The sequence below is a fragment of the Centruroides vittatus genome, unplaced genomic scaffold, assembly GCF_030686945.1.
Source record: "Centruroides vittatus isolate TY-2023 unplaced genomic scaffold, ASM3068694v2 contig_2190, whole genome shotgun sequence".
In the NCBI taxonomy this organism is placed as follows: domain Eukaryota; kingdom Metazoa; phylum Arthropoda; class Arachnida; order Scorpiones; family Buthidae; genus Centruroides; species Centruroides vittatus.
Genome location: NW_027121367.1, coordinates 533,939 through 558,134, shown reverse-complemented (window position 1 = coordinate 558,134; position 24,196 = coordinate 533,939). Strand labels below are relative to the sequence as shown.

Below are 24,196 nucleotides of genomic sequence, written 5' to 3'. Positions count from 1 at the left end.
CGATAAATTATATAAGAGAGAGAGAGGAAAAAAAACTCTTGATCAAAGCAACGTGACACAAAATGTAAACGAGTCCTGGGATGACGCCAACACGTGTTAAATGACCTGTTAATGTCAAACCCAAGCGCTCATAAACAGGTAGAAATCTGACTCAAGTACTCATAAATAGTCAACTCAAGAAAACAATTTCGGAAAAAGGGAAAATTTGAGGGATAGAAAAACATCGCATATGATTGTTAGAATTCCAAAATGACAGCATTTATGAACAACGGGTTAAATTATGGGCACAGTTGTAGGTCTATCAACAATCTCCGAGTACAGCGACAAAGGGTGTCAAATAGACACTTTGAATCGGACCTTTCCATGACCTAAGTTGGTCTCGATTTTTCCCCGGGAAGAAAGGAGGAGACCAATCGGGAAGCGAGAAATGGGATGAGGGACCAATCCGAAATGCAGATAGTGGAAGAAAAACTATAAAAATCAGAATTTCAAGATCAAAAGACAGTCTCCTCTGGATTAAGCCTACAGTTGTGCCATATCTATTGTGTTGTGTTGCCATCAACCACCTAGGACTCTGCTGCATCTTCCCTGATCATCCAATGGATCCTTCTCGTCTGCCTGGGGCTGCAACCAATCAACCGAATTCTCACCGTTTCGGAAGAATGCAGAGATTTGAAACTTTCTAATATCGATGTAAGCATGAATTTGACCAAATAAATGGTTTTTTGCATGTAAAACACTTGTTTTTCATTTGCCTCCTTCACCACAGACCACATATGCAGTTTCCCTTAGGCTCATTCTGACGCAGGATTAATTGTAACCCCCTTTTAGTCAGCAAATCTTACACCATAATATAGCATTTAGAAAACTTAGAAGTATATAATTGAATGTAAAATAATTTATAATGGCTTTCAATCGTTCTAACATTTGTAAAGAATAAAAAATCAATTTGGATAATATATATATTAATAATTGTAATAAACACGAAGTCATATTACATTGTAGACAAATCAAACAAAATCAAATTTTTCAATTAATATTAAAATGCAAGTACAATAAATTCTTTAAAATTTTATTTATTTACTGTAAATTATAATGTTTTTCCATTATTTAATTTAAAATTTCATTGTTAATTAAATTTAAAAACTAATTTTAAAAGTTACAAAAACTTATTATCTATGTTTAATACGATTTGTACAGTAAATCCCATTTACTGTGGATTGTTTTAATTTTCATATGACATTAATCAAAATCACTTTTGATTTTGATCTTGTAGCTGAGTAAAATAATTAATTTATTAATTTTATTATCAAGTTATTTTAAATGCATTCATGAATTAATTAATGCCAGGAGTGGGATTTTATTAACATGATCTTTCATAAAAAGGATAAGCAAAATTTTGACTGATTTCATCTGATGAAGACCTGACAAAAAGCATTCAAATTAAAGACTAATTGGAACAATGGATAAATAATCAATCAGAACAGAAGAAACTTGTAACAATTTTCAGTGGAGATTTAAAGAAATTTTATAACATTCAGCAAAAATAAAAAGAATAAAGTGATAAACAAATTTTGATATATAACGTCACTTGAGAATGCATTCATTACATGAGTAATTGTGAACAATCATGTTTTTACTCTGTAATGATCTGAACTGTATTTATCTTTTAAAAATATTGTATTATTTTTAGATGTAATGCTGAAGAGAAATTACTAAAACAATGTGATTCAAAATGCATTTATATTAGTTAGAGAGAGAATAATAAAATGCACCAATGCTAGTGTGGTTACTTGGTTTGTGAAGTTCTAGACAATTGACATTCGAAATAGAAAATCTGTACCAAAGTCACTTAGTTAATTAATGAATTAAAAAAAAAAAAAGTGACAGAAAAAATCTTTGGTCCTCTTTTTGATAGTTGATTTCTACTACAGTTTTAAGTTATTTATTTTCTTATTTATATTTAATTTTTGTTAATTTATTTATTTATAAATTATTTCATCATATATTTTTCATTAATCTTTAAGAACAAATTTTAATCTTTTGTTCTTTGTTACATTGTTAAATCTTTGTATTATAATTTTTATGTTGAGATCTAAAGATGGCATAGAGTAACTTTGAAAAACATTTAATCAAGAAATAAACTTCTGACTTCTGTAAATTATGTAAGCTGATTTACAGAATTTAAGTGTGAAAAATAGTCTGGAAAGTAAAGCTGTTTGATCCAGGGCTGTGCAGTCACTAAAAAAACACTTGATTCTGACTTTGATTCCTGATAATTTTAGTAGGCTGACTCCAACTCCAGCTAAATTAAATACCAAGTCATTTTATGGGGGGCAGACGCACTTATAGTGGGCTACCCTACACCAGGGGTGGAGAACCTATGGCACGCATGCCCAAAGTGGCACATAAGGAGAAATCATCTGGCATGTAATGTATCATATGATTGCTGTCTTTTTCAATCATCCTTTCGGTTTATCACCTGATCAACCTTTTTTCAATCAGCTTTCTTACAGTTATTCTAATTAAAGCATATTTGTTTAATTTCTTTAAATATTGTTATTTGAAGTCTGAAACTTTGGCATGCATTAACATCTTTAAAGCTAAGTATGCTGAAAATATGGCATGCGAACACAAAAAGGTTCACCATCCCTGCCCTACACTGAACTCTGAAAGGAGTCCTAGGAATTTACCCAAATACTTGTATAATTAGTATTTTTAATATTTAACTTACATCAATATTTATTTGTATAAAAAATTAATTTTTAACAAATATTTAATAAGAGGAAAAAGGAGGAGCGATAAAATTCTACATCTACATATCTTTATTCTACAGCTTTTGCACTTCAATTTCACCTTTTCTGAAAAGTTAGTCCAACGAAAAAGTGTGTGATCTAGCTACTTCAGCCTCTTGTTCAGAAAAGGAAAATATACACTCTGATCAATTATTCTGGCTCATTAAGAAAAATAGAGTACTTATTTAGAGCAGGGATAATAAAGGAATGAATTAAAAATATTCAAATTCAATTGGGTCAAAATAATTTAACTACAAAACACAAATATTACAAAGAAAACTATTGATACATATTTAATAAATTAAATTGTTGCATTTGTATTTAAAATAAATGAATTATAACAAAATACAAAACTATTTAAAAAAATTAATAAATAAAAAATAAATTTTCTTTCATTTAAATAATAATAATAATAAAAAACTAAATTTAATTTAGTTTCTATCAGAACCATGTGATTGGCATTTAATTAATTGGGAAAATGCTATTCTGAACCGTATGTTTCATTTTTGATTCCGATAGCCACATGCGATAACTAAGCTTTTCTTATCGGTCATTCTTGAGTTGTCATTAGGAACGTAACGAAAGTAAAAAGAACATGGCCACTTTAGGTGTAAGGATGATATTACTTCACAAGCAATTATAGTTTTAGCATATATCTGTCCTATAAGATGACCCCCAAATTATCAATGGCCTATGAATTTAGTTTAGATCAGCAACCATCATCTGGATAATAATACTGTCAAATGTCCCATAATTCCATATAGCATATATGGAATTATGTCCTATTCGTAATTTTTCGAATAAACAAATTTTATTTTCTGCCTTGCTATTGTTGCAAATGTTCGCACTGATTCGGGCATTCGGGTAATGACCTTGATTATTCACAAAAACGTCGTATGGGTTATTCTATTTTGTGGACATGCCCTACTCTCTACTAGTAAATAATTACAGTTTGTCCGTTTTTTTATAATGGTTTTAATTTATATAAATTTCAATCTAATTTTTTTGTGTCTGTCCTATAAACGACCCGGATTTTGGGGGCCTTTTTTATGATTCAACTATCATCTTATCTGCAGAAATATACGGTATTTAATTAAAATTATAATTATTAAATTTATTACATGATGGCCCCTAATGCCTCCCTCTAGTGTCAAATTGTTTGGTAATTTATTAGTATTATAGCTGTTATATAGCTGGATGGCATACAGCAGTGGTTGGCTTTAGTAATATCATGTATCGGGTTTTCGTAGAGTTGTTTTGTTTATAATTAATTATGTAATTGTTTTTCAAATTGTTTCATAAATTTTTATGACATTGTAAACAAAAATAAATAAAGTTTAAATTTAACTTGTTTAATCTCATACTATAACAACAGACTGGAAACAAGGTTCTCATTTTATTTTAAATATAATTTATCATGATGACCAGCACAAGGTGATCAATGGTTTTTTTGAAATTTTAAAATAATTAAATATAGTTTCCCCTCTTGTGCAATGACTAGTTCCCATCATTGTGGCAGTATTTTAACACCTTGACAGATGCCATGTAACAAACCATGCAGGATTGTATGAGTCCAAGTTTTTCCTTTAATACAAACCAAACCATTTTGCACAGAATGCCAGTTGTTTCCTTAACAGTTTCACACTCCAGTCCCTAGATTCCCTCAAAAGTTCCTTGATCTTCTCTACATGAGGCTCTTCTTGTTGATGGTCACTTCTGTCCCCTCCTCACTCTTCTTCAATGTCCACTCTACCATCTTTAATTTGAACAACCCATTGACAAGTAGTTCTAGCTGAATAGATAACCTAATGCTTTTCTTAGATTTCTGTCAATATTAACTTCTGACCAATTAAGCAGGACAACAAACTTCATAAAAACTTGTTGTTGATGATCATCAAGTTTGAAGTTCTAGACAATTCATTTTTGTTCACTATTCAAATATTTTAAATTAAGTAATTTTCATACACTATAAGCTAAGTTTCAACAAATGCACATAAGATTTGACTGACATAACAAAGTCACTTTGCTTCAGTCATTCTGATAAAGTCTTGCTTTAAACTTTTCTCCATTTCTCCATATCTAGGACCTTTAGGCATATTTTTGAAAAAGTCTCCCTGAAGTTTTAATAATACATCTCCCTACCATATTATTATAACATATGAACGCCATATGCATTCTTTATATTGGAAATTTGAAGCCTGTGGTAATACAGAAATTGCTTACAGACATAAGCCTGATACATTCAAAATGCTTGGCAGTGAAAAGGATCAAGTGGACATAGAAAGAACATCAGGACATCAGGGAGTATATAAAATTCCACTCAAGAATAACAGGTTTAATAGAAACCTTACATACATCGGGTCTACAAGAAAATCTCTCAAACAATACCTCCCTATACACAAAATAGATATCAAAAAGAAGAAAAAACCACCACCTTGGCTATATATGCCAGTGAGAATGGGATTACACCAAAACTATAACAGGCTGCCATAATGTGACAAACCCACCATATAAAACAACTTAGGATTTTGGAGGCATTGGAGATTTTTTTAAGCAGATCATCAGGGTCTTTTGATCAATTTTAAAGATGAAAAACAAATCTCAAGGCATGGTAAGCTATGTATGTCCTGACACCATAACAAACGGTGCATGCGCACATATTTAAAAATTCGTAAAAAAACATTTGAAATTCGAATACATTGGGGCCAAATAGAACACCATTAACACCAGAAAGAATCTTTTTTCAAAAATTTGCCTGAAGAAGGTCCTAGATGTGGACTGAAAACATTAATGATAATTTTCAAAAATAAATGCAAAGCACAATAAGGTTAGTATGTTTTGTTTATAATTAACACTTTATTTAGTCGATTGTTTTTATTTTTAATACATTTTGAAAATTTGAACCAATTTAAATTGCAAATACAAATTCAGTAAACAAGATTAAGAGTATATTTGGTGAAAATTTATTTAAAGTTCTACAGAACCTACAGGACTAAAGTTGCTGCATTACTGAAAATTTCAGATTACTGGATGTTTTTGTATGCAATTTGAACATTACAGACATTGCTATATGCTTTTGATTTGTTTGAACATACTACAGCACCTAACAAAAACAAGGTGAGGTAACAAAATGAGTCATCGTTCAAATGACAACTACTGAGTACTGGCTATAAATATAACTACTACACTTTCAGTAACTAAAAACCAGCAAACATTTTCTTCCATCTTAAATAGATATGTTGTCCAATCGTGGAACTGCCTCAGAAGGAATGCAATTATTTAAAAATGTAACCACTCATTGATTGGTGGAGTCATAATCTTGATGTTCTCATGGATACTGAAGGTAAGTCATAAAGAAGTGTGTTGTAGGTATACTCTCCATGCTAGTGAAATATCTGCATCAATAATTAGGGCTGCTTTGAGACAAATTGCCATTATATATCTACATGGATTCCAGGTATTGAGTTGTATCCTACTTTGTGCATGATGGAGAATTCTTGTTTGATTGAAGTGGACCACAATGTCAGAGTCCTTCGTTTAAGCCACTAGGGCTGTGGATGTGTGGCCATTATCTATATTGGACTGACATTCTTTCAAACATGTGATGATATGTTGACTTCTAGCCCTCACATACTGAAGTGATTCATTGTCTGAGCAGGACAGAATGTCTTTTAGGCATAGGATCAGCTGTTGTTTATGGTAATGATGAAAGACTAATCCGGAAGGCATTCTGAGATAAATTTGTTGGTTATTTTCAATATAGATCTTGGGAAAAGAGGCATTATCAACAACAGAATATAGATGTGTGTTGGGCTTGTGTCTTTGCAAAGTTAAAGATATGAGGTGTTGTCAGCACTGGAATTGAGGTATCTTGAAAATGAAGGGCATGGCCAGGATGATGTTTGTGAGGAGGAGTACTTGTGATTGTAGCTTGCGTAAGAAATCCTCAGAACCCTTAGAATATTGTGTTTGTTGTATATACTCCAATATTCCTATACAGTATATGGATCTTTTCATGAGAATTATATGCTTGGATTTGTTGGTCCTGAGTATGACTATCTAAGACCTGAAAGAAATCAAAAGGCAAAGACTTAATAAATTCCAAAATGCCACATTATGTATGGTGGTAAAATAGGTCTGAAGGTAAGATAGTCATCCATCTGCAGAGTTCTTTTTGTGTGTTATCTTTCCTTCCATCAGAAGTTTCAAAAGGTGTAAAGAAAGCAAATTGGCCAAAGAGATCACTCCTGCATTGAAATCAGATAGGAGTTGGGGATTCATTTCATATAATAGTTTATTCAACAGAGTATATGAATACAAAGCTTTACATATGCTGTGCAGTGTGTGGTATGCATAAAGAAATAGCAAAGGCCAAAGGTGGCCTTTGGCCTTTGCTATTGGCATATAAATGCATTTCCCATATATATATATATATATATATATAATACTACTATGTAATGGAAAAGCCGAGTCCAACAAATGCAAGGCACCAGGAGTGTATAAAATTCTGATGAGGGATAATAGGTTTAATAAAGACTTAGAATATATTGGCTTCCCCAAACCTTCTATCAATTAAAAGATTACAGGAACATCAATATGGTATTGATCACAAAAAACTAACCAACACCCTATCTGCTTATGTCTCAGAAAACCATGTACACATGAAGCTCAATGAAGCCACTATAATCAATGGTTCTGGTATATTGACCACCTCAGAACTCTGAAGCACCCGAAATTCACAAATCTGAAATTAAAGTACATAAATTTCAATGAAGAAAAACGTCTGTAAATCTATCATATGCATGTGATCCAGTTACAGTTTAATTTGCAAACAAGCAATTGTATCATTTTGAGTTTTTTGCATATTTTATTAATTTTTTCTTTCTTGTGTTTGTTAATAACAAATTTAAATTAATGTAATTATTGTTATTTGTATAACTTTTACACTTTATGTGAAAGTTATAAGTTTAAATTTTGGAAAAAAATATACTAGTCATCTTAAACTGATGTGTACAATCCTGCCCCGGGAAATTAAACCAGTAATAAGGTGGAATAATCCTATTAATTACATTTTGCAGTTTTTGCTTCCTCCTTTATTTTGTTGCAGTTAGATTCTGATCTTAGTTTTATTTTTTCATTGTGTTCTATTTTAATACCAAATTATGTTATAAAAGCAGTAATAAACAGTTGTAATAGAAAGGTAGTGAAAAAATTGCCAGGCATCTATTGAATCCCTGTGAGGGATGAAAGATTCAATAGAGATTTGATCTACATAGGATCAACGAAACGCTCGATGGGAATCAGAATAAGAGAACACAAAGCAGATATACAATACAACAGAACTACCACATCACTCACAGTATATGCTTCTGACCTGGGCATTACTGTAGACTTTGCAGGGGCAGCGTTAATAGTCAAAACAACATAGACGGACCACCTCAAATGGCTAGAAGCGATACATATATATAAGGTGCACACTACATCGGCATGCATTAATTACCCGGAAAAAATGGCTCTTTCGTTTGCTTGGCAGACCTTATTGCATAATGATTCTTAAGGATTTACTTGGTATTGGATGATGCACGGGAGCATTTAACGTTAAAAGTAAGAATATTGCATCATATAAGAAACCAAATGCATATGAGAAGAGTAAATGTGATTCTGAACGGTGGGGAACATGACAGCTACAACGAACTTCTGATGCAAAATGGAATCACGTTATTTCAATTAAAAAATTTTTCCCCAAAAGGTGTTAGATAGATGACTGGCATGACTCTATTATTAAAGGAAAAGTATGATATACAGGGGCAAGACACTATTAATTTGATATGGAGAGCATATATTTTAAATTAAATTAATTAAAAATATGATTAAAAATTGCAACCTGGCATTGTCAAAATAAATAATAGCTTGTCTTTGTTTTAAAATTTAATGGTGATTATATCAGCTTCTAGTCTGAGGACTTATCACTCACACCTTTTGAAATGTTTTCATTTGGACACCAAGAGACCTTTTTTTGACTTTTCTATTTTATTAAATATGCATTTCAGTCACTTATGTTCCTCTTCAGTTTAAAGCAGATGCTTTTTGGGTTACAAGTTCTTTTACAAATTCACTGAAGACTACACATTAAATATACATTTTTACATTCTCCCTTTTATTGGTTTTATCTGAGACAATTTCTAAAAATATATTAGATCTTTGGTTGTTTTAATTTTCTAAAAGAGAATTTTTAATTTTAGAAACTCATTTTTTTTTTCTCTTTAACAGTTTTATTTTATTTTACTTTATACAAGACTAGAATTTCTCATTTTTTCCCTTAAAATGATCTAGAGATCCAATTATCTCTTATTAGTAAAGTGTAGGTTCATGTTTGATAGGTATGATGTTTATACAAGCCATTATAAACATTCATTGTTTTTCTTGTACACTGAAGGCTGGCCAGATATCTGAGCAATACAGACTGTCACCACAAAGGATCTGGGCTCAAATCCCAGTTGAGATTGCTGCAAAAAATTTTCCACTTAGAACCACCTGTGTGTGTTCTCCATCCAACACTCATACTGCACCAGTGACTAAGTGGATTTGATCCCTAAACAGTGGTAGTCAGCTCAGGTTCGTGTTCGGGCTGGTGCGTTTTCCAGGCTTCCTTTGTATCAATAACATCTGAACAGGGGCCACTTTCCCTTAAAATACCACCTGGAAGACACATTCTTTCAATTGCAGATCATGTTGGATGTTAGTATCTAAAACTAATGAATCGATACACTTGTACATTGAAAAAAATATTTGCTTTTTGAGTGATTCATATGCTACTCAGTTTCAATTTTTTTTGCATAGCATATACTAAAAACAAATATTGATATAACTTATATAGTTGGGCTGCAATTTGAAAAAAATTGTACAAAGTTTAAGATATCCCTTTACAAATGCAAAGTCAGTCAAGTATTGTGCCATGTTTCATAATTTCTGTTGGGTAGTAATAAAAGCATACCTAATCTAGCAAGTGTTATATAGAGAATATAGCTTTCTAGGCAATGTGAAAATATTCATTTAAATTATAAAAGCTATTTTCTGAAAGTATGAGCATGTCATGAGAGATATGCATAAAATTTTGGTGTGGAATGGCTTTTATCGATGACTATATTTTGATATCTAAATTTATCAAAGTGTCTGTTTTCTAAGAAATTTCTTTAGATACTAATTAAAAAGTATTTTTTGTAGTTTACATTTTACCAAGAGTATAGTTCAGGTTCAGAGTTGCCAGAGTCAAAAGAATTTTACTGACTCCAACTCTTCTCTAAAATGTCCGACTCAGACTCTACAACACTGATTATAACTATTTATTTAAATCCAGAAAGTGGTTTTAAACTAATTAAATTAATTAAATGATGAAAGTTACAACATAAGTGACCTTTAAATAGATTTTCAAGATCAACAAAAAGTCCCATTCAATTCTCCAAGCATTACTTCTTATGTAACTATATTAAGAAAATTAATATTATATCTTCAGTACTTTTGAAATGAAAAAAGTGTAAGAGACTGTGTGTATACATACTGTATTTACGGTAACTCTACTGATAAATGACCAGCTACCAGTGAATGATTATCAAGTTTTGTTTGCTGATATTTTGTCAAATAATGCCAGTAAATGAAAAAGAGTAATGAATAACATTTTACAGCAGTAAAATAAACACACATTGACTTCCTATCAATGGTTGGTGGTCGTTTACTTGGTTTTTTTGTCTTTATAAGATCATGCTTAATTTTCAGACAGATATTTCTAAATTGCACCAACTTTCTATAAAACAACAGAAACTTCCATGCATGTTTAATTTAATCTCACTAATTAGATAAAAATAGTAACCATACAAAATAATTCTGAATTACATCTTCACCTTAAACAGTCATTCACTCTATGTAAACAAATACTAAAAGTTAGGTAATACTAAATGCTAAATAGACAAAATTTGCAAAATGTATTTTTTTGCATAAAACAATATATTTCAGGATGCTAAACTGTTAGCACTTATATTTATTATTTTAAAAGTTTGAATATATATACATATATAATAGGGTATATGAAAATGTGTTTATCACAATTTTAGGAAGCAACACACACAAAATATACTATGAATGCAGACAAAATATACTAGAGCCATGAATGCAGACAAAACCATCTGTCATGATTGACCAAATAACAAATGAAATAAAATCACATATATCTTAAATATATTCATCCCAAATAACTAAAATACAGGTACACAAAATATGAATAGTGAGGGGAAAAATCAATAAATACACAAACTTGTCCAAGAAATAAAGCACCAGTGGAAGATGGATAAGATAATTTTGTGCCTGTAGTTCTCTTCCTTAAGAGTAATTCCATATGTTCTATACAGATTATAGAAATACTAGAACTTATATATCATGTTGTAGAAAGCAACAATATTAAATACATGTCACAAAATATATATATATAGAAAATTTATAAAAAATTATTAAATTCAATTATTTAAATACATTCTAAATAAATAAATTCTAATTGATATTTATCTTCATTTATCATTTAAATTAAAAAAAATTTAAAAAACTTTGTTGATTAATTTATTATGTATTTCCTGAATAATTACATGAAAAGAATATAATATTTATAATTATTCTGTACTTTTAAAACATTTGAGTTTCAGAATCTCTGAATATTTTTCCAAATAAATAAATCTGTTGAATTAAATTCAAAACAATTCTATTGATATCCTGTTTTAAATAGTTTAAATATTTACTTTTCAAATTTTTTTCTAAAAGATACTGTTTTATGTTACAAACATTAATAGGTCTATTTGTAATAAGTATATTAAAATTTTGTGATATTTTGTACTCTGATTATTTTACTGAAGAAAATATGGAATATTGAATATATTTAAAATAAAATTTTAAAGAGTTTCAACTAGCTTTCAAATGATTAAATTAGGAGAAAAGAAACAAACCTTCAGAATTATATTTGTTTTAGAAAATTATACAGGCATACCCCACTTTATGGCAGTTTGTTAATGCAGTGCTTTTCAATTATATTAGCTTGGGCACTAGCTCTGCTCTTAAGGTAATTTTTCAACGGTGAAGCTTTTGGTTTTTATCAATGCAAATGTTGTGGAGGTGGCTGGAAGAATTGAAACTAAAGTGGAGGCTAAAAATGTTACAGAATTACTAGTATTTTATGACCAGTCTCTGACAGATAATAAAGTGCTGAAAAGTAAAGAATATTGCTTTTCAAAAGAGTCTATTCCTAACAATTACACAGTTTGCATCAGTGAAATACTAATGAAAGAATTAGAAGAATATGTTAGCATAATCAAAAAGGAACTGGCAGATTTTGAGTAGGGTGATGCAAAGTTTGAAATTTTTGTACTAAATAGAATAGTGTCAAATGGAATCAAATGTTATAAAGAAATACTCAGAGACAAGAAGTGCAGTCCCTGAAGCAAACTTCTTTATTATCATATTTCAAGAAAGACATCACAGTCATCACCACAGCGTACTATTAAACGGCCTTCAATAACAGGATAATCCTTGAGCATCTTTATAAAGCTCAAATTCAAAATTACAACTGGAATGGATAACTAGTAAGAAACCAGTTTATAAAATAAACTGAAAACATTTGTTATACAAACTCTTTGTGCTGGAAAATTATGTAAGGTGTTGGTTTTCTTACTATTTATAAAGCTCTCCATCTTCAAAATGAATAAGATTTCACTGAAGGCTTAGAGTGAAGGAGTAGAATTTCATCATTTATTTGCAACATGCAATTTTTAAATATGCAGTTGTCAGTCATCAAAATAGCTTACCTGAAATATTTTTATGCAAAGCATAAAAATATTTTGAGGTAAGCAATACAACACACACTGTAGTACATTTAATAATGATTAATTTTACTTTTTCAGTATTTTTATATGTCTATCATTATTGCACACTTAAATGCTAGTGTAAACATGGTTTTAGGCATTTATATGCACTGGTATGTGAAAAAAAGCCTTGCTTTGCCTTGTTTTGGATTTATGATAGTCTGAATACATGCTGTATTAACATACTTTTATGTCAAATTGAATTAAGTATTTTTTGTTTTTCATTCTTTCCATTCTGCAGGCACTAATAAGGCTTTTTATCTTTATCCATCATAGGCTTGGCTGTCTCAGTTGTGAACCCGAACAGAGGCAAGGATTGGAGCCTGACATATACAAGACAAACTGCCCATGAGAAAATTCTGAGGTTTGCAATTTAAACTAGAGCTCCCAAAGCAGCAGACTGATGCTTTCCATTTTGGCCAACCAGCTGTCAATTAAAACATTCTATGTAAAAACAAAATAAAAGTCTATTATTTCTCTCTACATCTGCTATGTAAAGTGTAATAAACCTTCTGGTATAAATTAAGAAATGTTTTTAAATGTTTTTTTCTAATAGAAACAATTAAAATTCAAATGACTTTGCAGATAGAAAATCAATTACTCCAAAACTATTTCAATCATGATAAAGTTTCTGTTTCAAAGCTTATTACCAAAAATTCCCATCATTTATAAGTTTCCAGATATTTTGAACAAAGATTATAAATTGTTCTGCAGTTGATTAAATATTATTGGCATACGTAATATAGATTGTTCTAGGACTACTGTGTTATGCTTGTAAATTGCACTTCGGATGTATCACAATCTTTGTTATCATATATTCTCTGCAATAAATTTTTTGAAAGTATATATGCTTATATTTATTATATACAATGTTATAATTAGCATGTTCATAACATTAGGTAAATTAATTATAATTAATATAACTATTGTAATAAATAACTTTCACAAATATTAATAATAATAATAGTCTTCATAACAAAAAAGCTTTTGTAGATATTACATTATCATGTCTTTAAGAAAACTAAGTTAGTATATTAATGTTTAATGAAATACAAATCTTTCATAATAATGCTTTTCTTATAATAAAGTAAATGATACTATGTTCAAACTAATAATAAAGGAAATATGATGATGAATATCTTATTGTGCAAATACATTAGACAATTGAACAGACATATTTTAAACTCATGCAGAAAGATAAAAGACTGTAATTAACTTTTTTATTTCTATAAAAGCAATAAATATTTTTTATCTCTGTAATCAATATTTAAAATCATTATTTCATCTATTGTCATTATTATAAAGAAATGAATGTATAAATCAGTTTTTTAAAATTAAATTAATGTTTATACAGTAGAGCGTCGTTAATTGGAACGTCGGTAATTGGAACGATTTTCAGTCGGACTGTGTTGTGCTGAATCGAACGTTTTTGATACTAGATTTACTTCTAAAGTATAATTTTCATGTTTTTTATATTCTTCAATATATTTATTTTGTTTGTACAAAATGCAGAAATAATTTTTAACGATACGATAGCCTCGATTATTATTATAAAAATTTTCGTTAGGCTTAAAATTGACGAAAATTCAACGCAAAGCGACACGCAACGGAGAAAAATTCAACAGGAAGCGATACGCAACGGAGAAAAATTTGAACATCGGACAGGTTAATATATTTTTTCTTACAAAGTCGGAAATTGGAACAAATGACTAATTGGAACAACCCCAGTCCCCAATTGACGCCAATTTTTGATGCTCTACTGTAATTTTAATTTTTACTGTTTTTTTTTAATTCAATAGTTACAGATATGACTTTTTTATTATCAATTGCAATTTTCCTTTATAAACTTAAAACTAGCATCAAATAGAGTTGTTTTTTTACTGTTTTCTGTATCTATAAAAATTAAACACTTATCTATAAAAAACACTGTATCAACTTACAATGTTCTCTTCTAAGAAATTAATGCTAAAATCAAAAATATCTTGAATTATACCATAAAGAATTTATTAACTTGAATCAGATTATTACATATTATAGCAAAGTTAAGTTTATTTGATAACTAAACTAAACACATACCATCTTTGAATAAAATGAAATGCAAGTGGAGAATTGCAAAAAGAAAATATGCACAAAAAACAACAAAAAAATGAATGAATTTTTTCAGCAATAGAAGTTACCGTTTTTTATTTTTTCAAACCTATTTGAATTGATCTTTGTTACAACTTTAAAAAAATTCAATTTTAACATCACAGAAAACATTGATAAAAACATGAAAAGAAAACAAAGATTCCATATATTATAACTCTCATTGTTATATTATTATTTCCATCCTGCCTTGTCTCGACATGATAATGCGCAACTATTTCCTACGCATGCTCTGCATACTTCTGATACGTCACTACAGGATTTACAATACACGTGAAGCATGCATATGAAACAATTGCTCATTGTCATGTCAAGGCAGGATAGAAGTAATAATGTAATTGTGGTGAGAACTCATATATAAAATCTTTGTTTTCTTTTGATGTTTTTATCAATGTTTGCTATCATGTTAAAAATTAATTTTTTTTAAAGAAGTTGTAAGAACAACTTATTTTTTTACCATTTTATAAATTCATTAATTAATGTACTGTACATTGCTATTTTGATAGAAAAATCAATAAAATAAAGGGACTGAAGAGGGCAAATACAAAGCCTGAAATGAATATCCGTAGTTAAACAAAACTCTGTTGGCTGTGTATGGCTTCTTAACTGAAAGAACTAACAAACAGATCTTTAAAAAAGGAAAATAAATGAAAGAAAAACCAGAAGTTAAAATGTTTAATTCAAATTTATGATTCTAAATAAAGCAATGCTTTGATATAAGCAAAAAACTCAGTTTACAATTGTTGAATGTTTTCATGTTGAATTAGATGAATGTTTTCTTGTTTCGGTAATCCTGAAACAAGAAAACATTCACCTGATTTTTTATTAAATTATTATTAAATCTTAAAAAAGTACAGAGAATCTTATGTCTACAAAACTGATAATCTACTCTTTGAAAAGTGACTGATTATTGATTGTGTATGTTATATTTTTAATAGTTGATAGTAAATTACTACCTACTTATATATGTATTTAATATAAATGTATTTTTACAATTAGAAATGAATAGTTTTATTTTTAAACATCTAATTATAATTATAATTTTTTCCTTATTATGGATAGATCACATTAGTCACAGAAAAAAAAATATTTCTGAATCACAAGAATCAAGAAAGATATAAAATAATTAGTTTAACATTTAAAACAAGTTCTTTCTGTTATCACTAATTCAGTCTATACAAATAAATCTGGTTTAAAAAAAAACTAACATTTTAACTAAGTAAACATTGCAACTTTGATGTTCTGATTAACTTTTCAGACGTTAAAATTCCTATTTTCAAATAAATAAAATTATTATTCAGAGCAGTTTCACAGAACTTGAACATTAAACATTATTGTGCAACGTTCAGCATTTTGGAGTTCAACAGATGAGATGAATTCATCAGCAAAATCAAATCAGTTTACAATTTTATCGCTCATATTTAGTGATCATTACAAACTGGTGAAAAGTGAAAATTTAATGCAATTTGAATACAATATATCAATTACAAAAAGTTAAGCTACGAGTAACTGAAACTAAGTTTTCCCGAAATTATAACTCAATTCGCAGATTAATTAATAGAAATTTCAGTTAATGTTACCTATGGTTCCAAGATGTCGGCTCGTCTGATTCCAGTAAGGAAACAGTGGGGATGCACGTTCTAACCTATTCTAATAATTTTGTTGGTAATAATTATGGTAATTTATTAGAATAGGTTAGGTTAGGTTAGGTTAGGTTAGAACGTGCGTCCCCACTGTTTTCCTTCTTCTATTTGCCGGAATCAGAGACGAGCCGCCATCTTGGAACCATAGGTAACATTAACCGAAAATTCTACCAAACTGCCCTAACTTATCGCGATTAAAAATATAAGAATGTATTAGAAAAGGAGAATTTTCTTTAACGTATGAATAAAACTTCATTGTGGATACGTATCATAATTAAAAAAAACGATTGGGTTATTTAGAAAAATATATATTGTAAAAAACAGTATTTATTGTTGAAATTTTAATGCAAATACTACTGTCCAAAAAAAAAGAGAAAAATTGTTTAAAGTTTATTTAAACTAAATAGAAAAATTAAAATCATTAATTACGACAATAATCGGGTAAAAAGTAGAAATTTGGAAGACGAAAGACGTTCGAAGCCATTGCCATCTGGCGTGAAAAGACGGCAGCCATCAAACACACCGCTGCCAATTTTGACGGAAAATCATCGGGCATTTCCCGTGATCGATATTAATTTAGAAGAAACATCTGCTACAATCTCAGACATCAAGAAATATGTTGTCTTCCACTTCATCTTATATCTTTCAGTTATCCAAAAAATTTCTTTTTTTCCTACTTTTTAAAATTCTGCATAAATTTTTTAAACAAACATACAATAATAAATTTCCTAACCTAAGATAATAAAAATCACAAACACGTCAAATTGCTAGGGACATATTTTAGCCGGAATGATTTCTTGCTTTATCATCGACTTTATTCTTATTACATTGATTAAAACTACATAGGAAAAAGGGGAAAGTCTATAAATATGGTCCTGCTGTAATAACGTTTCGGTTTGCAACGAAGGAAAAAGAATTTTGTAAATTATGTTGTTATAGACTTAAAAAAAAAAAAAAAAAAATTGTATATTAATCTTTGAACATCTAAAATATAATCGTAAAACTTAATTTTCTCACGTTAGATGGGGGGACTACACTTTAAAATTAAAGCATTTCGTTTTAAATAAAGAAACTTTGTAAAAATAAACTTGATAAAGTGTACAATATCGCACTTGAGCATCTAAATTACACGAAATTTCAGGCCAAAGAACCAGAAGAAAAACTGCGAAGAATCCATTAAAAAGAGGAGATTTAATATGGTAAAGATGACCTTAACCTAAATTATGTATAAAAATCTGTTTAAATTTATATAAAATTCAAAAAGTAGAATGATATTTTTTTTTTTTTTGTTAGCATCTTGTTCTTTCGGAGAATAAAGCGCCGCAAATGAATACAAATACAGAGACAAGACAATGTTATCAATTTTCTATGATACTTTCGCACGTTATCCAAGAGAATGGAGGATAACATTGTCATTAGATGTCAAATAAATACTGCAGAACATCTGTTGTCTTTCCTTCATTACAGCTAAGCTGCAGAGAATGTTTACGAATACTAATCAAAAAACATGCAGTTAAAGTCTCGACTGAAGATTTAAGTCTTACGGAAGAAAATCGAGTATTGAGTTTTATTTAATATTAACAAGCGCATGTTTATTTAATCTCACTTTTCAAATTAAGCTGCGGAGACTGAAAATTAGAATTTTTGTACAATAATTTTTATAACTAAGAACCTACATTTCTTAGATTGACATTTTTCGTTATTAATAACGTAGGAATGATACGGGTCGTTTCGCTATACTGAAAAAATAAAGCGAGTGCATCTTAAAATTTTATCATGAATAAATTATTTGGTAAGCTTAAGTTAATAATTACAATTTTTCGATATTTAGAAAGCGCTAATAAATATAAAATAAATATACAGTATTAATAAATTAACAATTTACTGCCATTTAATAATAATAATAAGTTTAAACTGCAATTTTTTTGATTAGATTAACGAAAATTGTTGTTCAAGTTTTACCAAACAAGAATTAAGTAAATCACATGTTAAACAAACACACTCATATACACATATACAGTAGCATAAAGCAATATTGTCCAACATTTTTTTTTATTTCGTTAGTCAATTGTAATATAATAATAACTTTCTTTGATTGTATTTTCATTATTCCTATCTTCTGAGAATTACCAAACATCTACTGAATTTATTTCATTGTAAAAACAGCGAAATGTCCACATTTTTTTGTTTTTTCCCAATAAAATAAAACATACCACTACAATGAAATGAACTATATATCTTGATAAGTACACGAACAAAAATCTTTTACTAAAATTGTAAGGTAGATATATCATAAAATTTTAAATTCGTATGTCAATACAAAGAATTAAAATACATTTTAAAACGTCAAGCATACATTAAAATATTTGTCTTAAATTTTATTAAGAATTTAAGACAAATACTTTTATGTATGCTTGACATTTTAAAAGTGTACGTCGTATTTAGTATTTTAACACATGCTTTAACTCATTTAAAAAAATTTAATGATCAAAAAATGTAAATAAATATATTTTTGGACGAAAACAATATTTTAATTGTAAGTAAAACAACTGCCGGTATTCTAAAAGAATGGAGATTTTTGTTTTATTATAGCTACAATTTATTATCACTTTCCTATTTTGAAAAGCAGGATTAATTTTAGAGAATATTTTTCAATTTTTAAAACGTGTTAAACAATTTTTTATAAGTCAATAAATATTAATATTTTATCTAGAATCTAAACTAGAAGTAAATACCGATTTAAATTCTAATTATTAGTATATAAATTTTTTAAATACAGATTTATTTAAATTTAAACGAGAGTATAAGACGTGTTACACGAACAGAAACAAAATATGATTGTTCGTGTTTTATAAATAATTTTAACGAAGTAATAAAATATGCAAGTTTTATTACGACAATCAGTGACAAAAATTTAAAGAAGCATTCACACTTTTTTATGAGGTTTAAATAAAAAAAATTAAATATTTACTTATAAAATTTAATAAAAACACCATGCATAATATGGAAAAAGCGCTTCATCTTTCCCTGGAGAAAGTCATCAAGTTTCTTATTCCATTTTATTCTGTTTGTATAGGTCAGAGTGCCATTGCAAATGAACTTTGCAGAAAATATCGTATATAATTTAAAAATGCCAGCGAACCGAGAAAATAAACGATAAATAATTAAATTAAGGTAAAAGTTTATTACGAGAATTGTTTGATCGGAAAATTGGACTGACGTCAAAAGAGAAAATAAGGGTAGGCAGTTAAATTTGTTTGATGAAATAATCCCATCAATTAATTTGTTTGTATCTGCACATATCATATGCAATGTTGACATTATTCTTATATTTAAAATTTACTTATGTAAAATAAGCAGAAAAGTTATACTTTAATAATACGAAAATCCAATACTTTGCTGATATTTAATCGTTATTAAAAAAAAAAATCCAGCTAAATCGATTAGTCATAGGAAAAAGCTCATAGTTTTAGATTTGAAATGAAGAATTTCCTCGATTAGAATCAATAAGACATTATTGAAAGATGATGACACCAGAGAGCACTTCCTAATATTAGCTTTAAAAATTAAATGGTAAAGGTCAACAGCCGGTTACAAAAATCCTTCTTTTGTGATTAGAAACGATAAATGAATTTAAACAGAACTAAAAGACAATCTAACGAAGTTAACAGTTCACTAACTAATCAAGAAACTAACTTATGACGGAAAATTAAAAATGTTACCGAATTATTCTAGCTAAGAGCAGAGAGAACGAAAATCCCAAAGAGTTGTGTTTTTAAGAAGAGAGACCGTGCGTGTGATACCTTGCCAGCCTGGAGACCTGACAGACTCTGACTTCTTTGGTGAGCAACGAGCGTCGACTTCAAACTATTGGCAATATCATTGATGTTGCTAGGCAAGGTAGCAGATATCCCCGGATGGTCTACCTGGTTAGTGAGTGTGGCGGCCGTTTTCTGTTCCTCTCCGCATTCCGACGATTGTGGCGGTTGCTGCGGTGGTGCAGGTGGAGCAGGAGGCTGGGGACCACGAGTGCTGCTGGGTGATGCACTGGCTGATGTTACGGGAGTGGCTGCACTACCGTTGGTTTGAGTCTGTGCTTTCGGTTGAGCTGCCTGTCGGGTGGCTTCCTTCACCTCCTGAAACTTCTCGATGAACTGCGAATAAACAAACCGAACATTTCGTTAAACTCAAGTTTACCTTACAATTATTTAGATAACATTAAAAACTGTTTTAATCTTCATTAAATGGAAAATTCCATTAAAGAACACGAATAATTTATCATATTCGTACCACATCAAACAGAAAATATAAAATATATCTAGATGAATAAATTGGAAGAGCATTACTTTATAAACTATCTCTATTAAAAATAAATTTTTTATATGATTTATTGCATGAACTAGCAAGAGAATTGCTATTATATCAGTATGAGAGCATAATTTATTTGTAGAATTTCGTAAACGATCCTTAAACCATAAAAAAAATTGGAAAAATATTATATTCTATCTTAAATCAAATTTTAAACTTATGGTAATTAAAAACCGTAAATAATGACAGAAAAACAAAAAAAATCTTCATGATTGTCTTACAAAAGATGAAATAATTTATATTAATAATTCAGCAGAGTGAAACACTTTTCTAGATTATTTTTTTCTAGAAAAATTTTTATATCGAAGAAAAAAAATTATAAGATTTTTTTAAAATTTTGCTTTGATTTCAACGACAAACATTTATGATCCGTAATTTTTATAATAATAGTTAATCCCTATTTTTCCAGTAAATTTATTTCACTTAAAAAAAACACGATAAAAATGACAGTTAAATACTTTTAAAAGTAATTCCAAATCAAAGTGAATTTAAAAACTCGACAAATTTATTTTCGCAGATTTTCGGCGTATTTTTTACGTAATAAAAAAAGACGTCAAATATGAAATGAATCCAAAAATAATTAACAGTAGAAAAGGTAAGAAATGAAAGAAAATATTATTATAACAATAAGCAATACGGAAGAAAATTCGAAAATAAAATTCGGACGTCTAGCATGTCAAGAATGCAGAATTCTACGGATCGGTATATCATAGAAAAGGCGACGAGTGAAAATATCTGATCAAATGCGATTATGCTGATGTAAGAGTTTCTATTGGATCTATAGAAAATATAAATTCAGTAAATAAATTTAGTTTTGTTTCGAGAAAGTAACTTATATCAAATTCGAACAGCATTCTTCTCCTTTATACATAACCGATTAAATAAATATAAAATAACTTTTATAAATTTTTATAGCAATTTTATCAGTAACGTCAGTCGTTTAAGCTTAAAAAATAAAATAGATGGAAAAAATAATCGAAAAAAAAAATATATATATATATATTATTTTCGATATGTTTTTCATCTGTCGGATCACGTTTCCTTCCATTTGCAACCGGCCAGAGAACAACTATCCAACACTTTCTGCAGAACATTAACAAACTATGAAAGTCGTTTCTCTTCGTCATGAGGTAAAACTTATCTACGGGACCGTAAAGTGCCAAAGGTTATGGAGTGGAAGGAAAGATAGCACGATTTCTTGCTGAACAAACAGAAACAACCCGTCCGAGTTCTTCCTTAGACAAGACTCACAAAAATAAACGCAATATTCTTAAGTCCATCTAGTAGATATTAGATACGATGAAAAGATAAACAATTTTATTTGGAAATTCTTGTTTCAAGTAGAAAGAAAGCAATTTTATAAGAAACGAAGAAAAAAATAAAATAAAATGAAAAAAAAACATAACATCCACTGTACATATATTGTAAATGGATATTGCAAAAGGAACTTACAATTTCTATATCTAAGCAATTTATTACGGATCGATTACAAACATTTAATGAATTATATTCATTTAAATAACTCACTATTTAATTTCACTTAAATTAAAGAAAATTTGCAAGAATTAATCTTGTTTCATTTGGGATTTAATAATCCAAACACCATTTCTTTCTTAAGAAAATAAACTTAAATAACACCCACAAAAAAAAGAAAAAAAAAAAAAAAAAAAGGTCGATCAACCTCTCTTAAGAAAGTTAAGCAAATAAATGATGGATAGACTCTTAATTAACTGTGTTCGATGATGATATAGCTTTCAGCAATTATCATCCAATTTTTTTTTGACACAATTCGTTTGTTTGAAAATACGTAGAAATGCTCCGGGAGCTGAGAAGTCAGATTTTATTCTAGTAATAAAAAAATACTTTTTCAGATCTTTTTTCAATTTAAATCCAACTGATGCATCGTAACATTAGCGATTTTATCAAAAGATAATGTCCCAGATAACGAAACTTACCTTAATTTATTACAATTAGTTTTCAAAAGTTTAAAAACCAAACAACAATCGGCTTAGATCAGGGGTCCCTAAAGCGTCGATAAGGCATTTTCGGGGGTCGATCAAAAACGGTCCAATGGGTTATGTATATGACAGTTCAGGAAGTAAATTTGCATACCATAAGTAGATCTTTTCTATGAAAATGCTGTTAACGCTGGCTTACGGATTTATTTATTTATTATACTAACAGTGGCGCGTTATCCCATGGGAAATAAAGACAATTTCCTGGGTATCACCAACAAACCAAACTTTTATAAGAAAATATTTCCCCAAAAATTCCCTCGAAGAAAATATCTGAAGTCAACACAGTACATGGGGTCCCCTAATTCAAATTTGCCTGAGCGCACATGAAGTTATAATGCGCCACCGTATATTAATCATATAAAAAAACAGAAGGTCGATAAAAGGTGGAGGAATCTTTGATGGAGTCGACAGTCAAAAAACTGTGGAGACTCCTGGCTTGGATAGTATAAGAATAAAAATAATCCAAAACTGGAGCTTAACGATTAGAATATCGTGCATTAAAATTTATAATTATTTTATCTGTAATTTAGCAATAGTGATCTTTTGAATGTACTCATCAATAACGAATGAAAAACTAGTTTATTCAGGAGAATATATTACAACCTATTGAACAAGACGTCTTAATATTAGCGAGAAATTTCTAATCCATTTCTTCAATGTAACGAATAAAATGGAAAAATTTGAATTTAGAGTAACGTTTAAAAAAAGTAATATTTTATCTTTAAAAATTGCCGTATTTACAATAAAAAGCGCATATGTATAGACAGAGCTCTCTAATGGTAAGCGTGCTGTCTATCGAAAGAAGGCAAAAATTATCAGTTATCAATTATTGTCTAAGACTATAAAATTGCACATTCTATTCAGCGTTGTCACTCTTACAGTATGTTAAAGTGTGGTGTGTTGCGTTATTATTCGAATAATAATAAAATGCAATAAAGTTACTGGATTTATTCCAGTAATAGTAATAACCCTCTAATAAACATCGACGTTGCAAGCCAGAAAATATTAGACAGAGTACTGTTTATTAGAATAAATACAGCAATAATAATTTAAAAAATGAAAATTTATTTCGATCTTTATTCTAAACACTTCCCCCTTTTTAATTATAACTATCTTTTGTAACCCGCTTATTCGTAACTATGTTTTATAGTAATTCTAATTTCATCCGATTAGGGACTTAGTGTTTACTTAGAAAAGTCAATGTTCACATTAACTAATCTTTTATTGTCTCAATTAGACGTGGCGTATCAGGGATAATAAATCCTTATTAGAAATAAAAGTATATAAAGTTTAATTCCGTTTTTATTTGAGTTAATGTCACGCGATTC

At 29.2% G+C, this 24,196-nt stretch overlaps 1 protein-coding gene and 1 long non-coding RNA gene across 8 annotated transcripts in view; one reads left to right on the top strand and one right to left on the bottom strand.

The window, feature by feature from the left end:
• LOC136970810 (uncharacterized) overlaps nt 1-13,159 on the top strand; it is a 40,350-nt gene extending 27,191 nt beyond the window's left edge. The window contains exon 2 of the long non-coding RNA XR_010880043.1: nt 12,971-13,159. This is a non-coding gene — a long non-coding RNA (uncharacterized lncRNA). The remainder of the gene's footprint in view (nt 1-12,970) is intronic.
• LOC136970808 (homer protein homolog 2-like) overlaps nt 1-24,196 on the bottom strand; it is a 248,638-nt gene that overhangs the window by 53,180 nt on the left and 171,262 nt on the right. For 5 of the 7 annotated variants that reach the window (XM_067265275.1, XM_067265273.1, XM_067265272.1 and 2 more), the window contains exon 4: nt 20,286-20,636. The exons of 1 other annotated variant lie outside the window; for it this stretch is intronic. In XM_067265275.1, the coding sequence (XP_067121376.1) occupies nt 20,286-20,636 (351 nt within the window). The remainder of the gene's footprint in view (nt 1-20,285; nt 20,637-24,196) is intronic. One more of the 7 variants, XM_067265276.1, reaches the window with a different exon arrangement.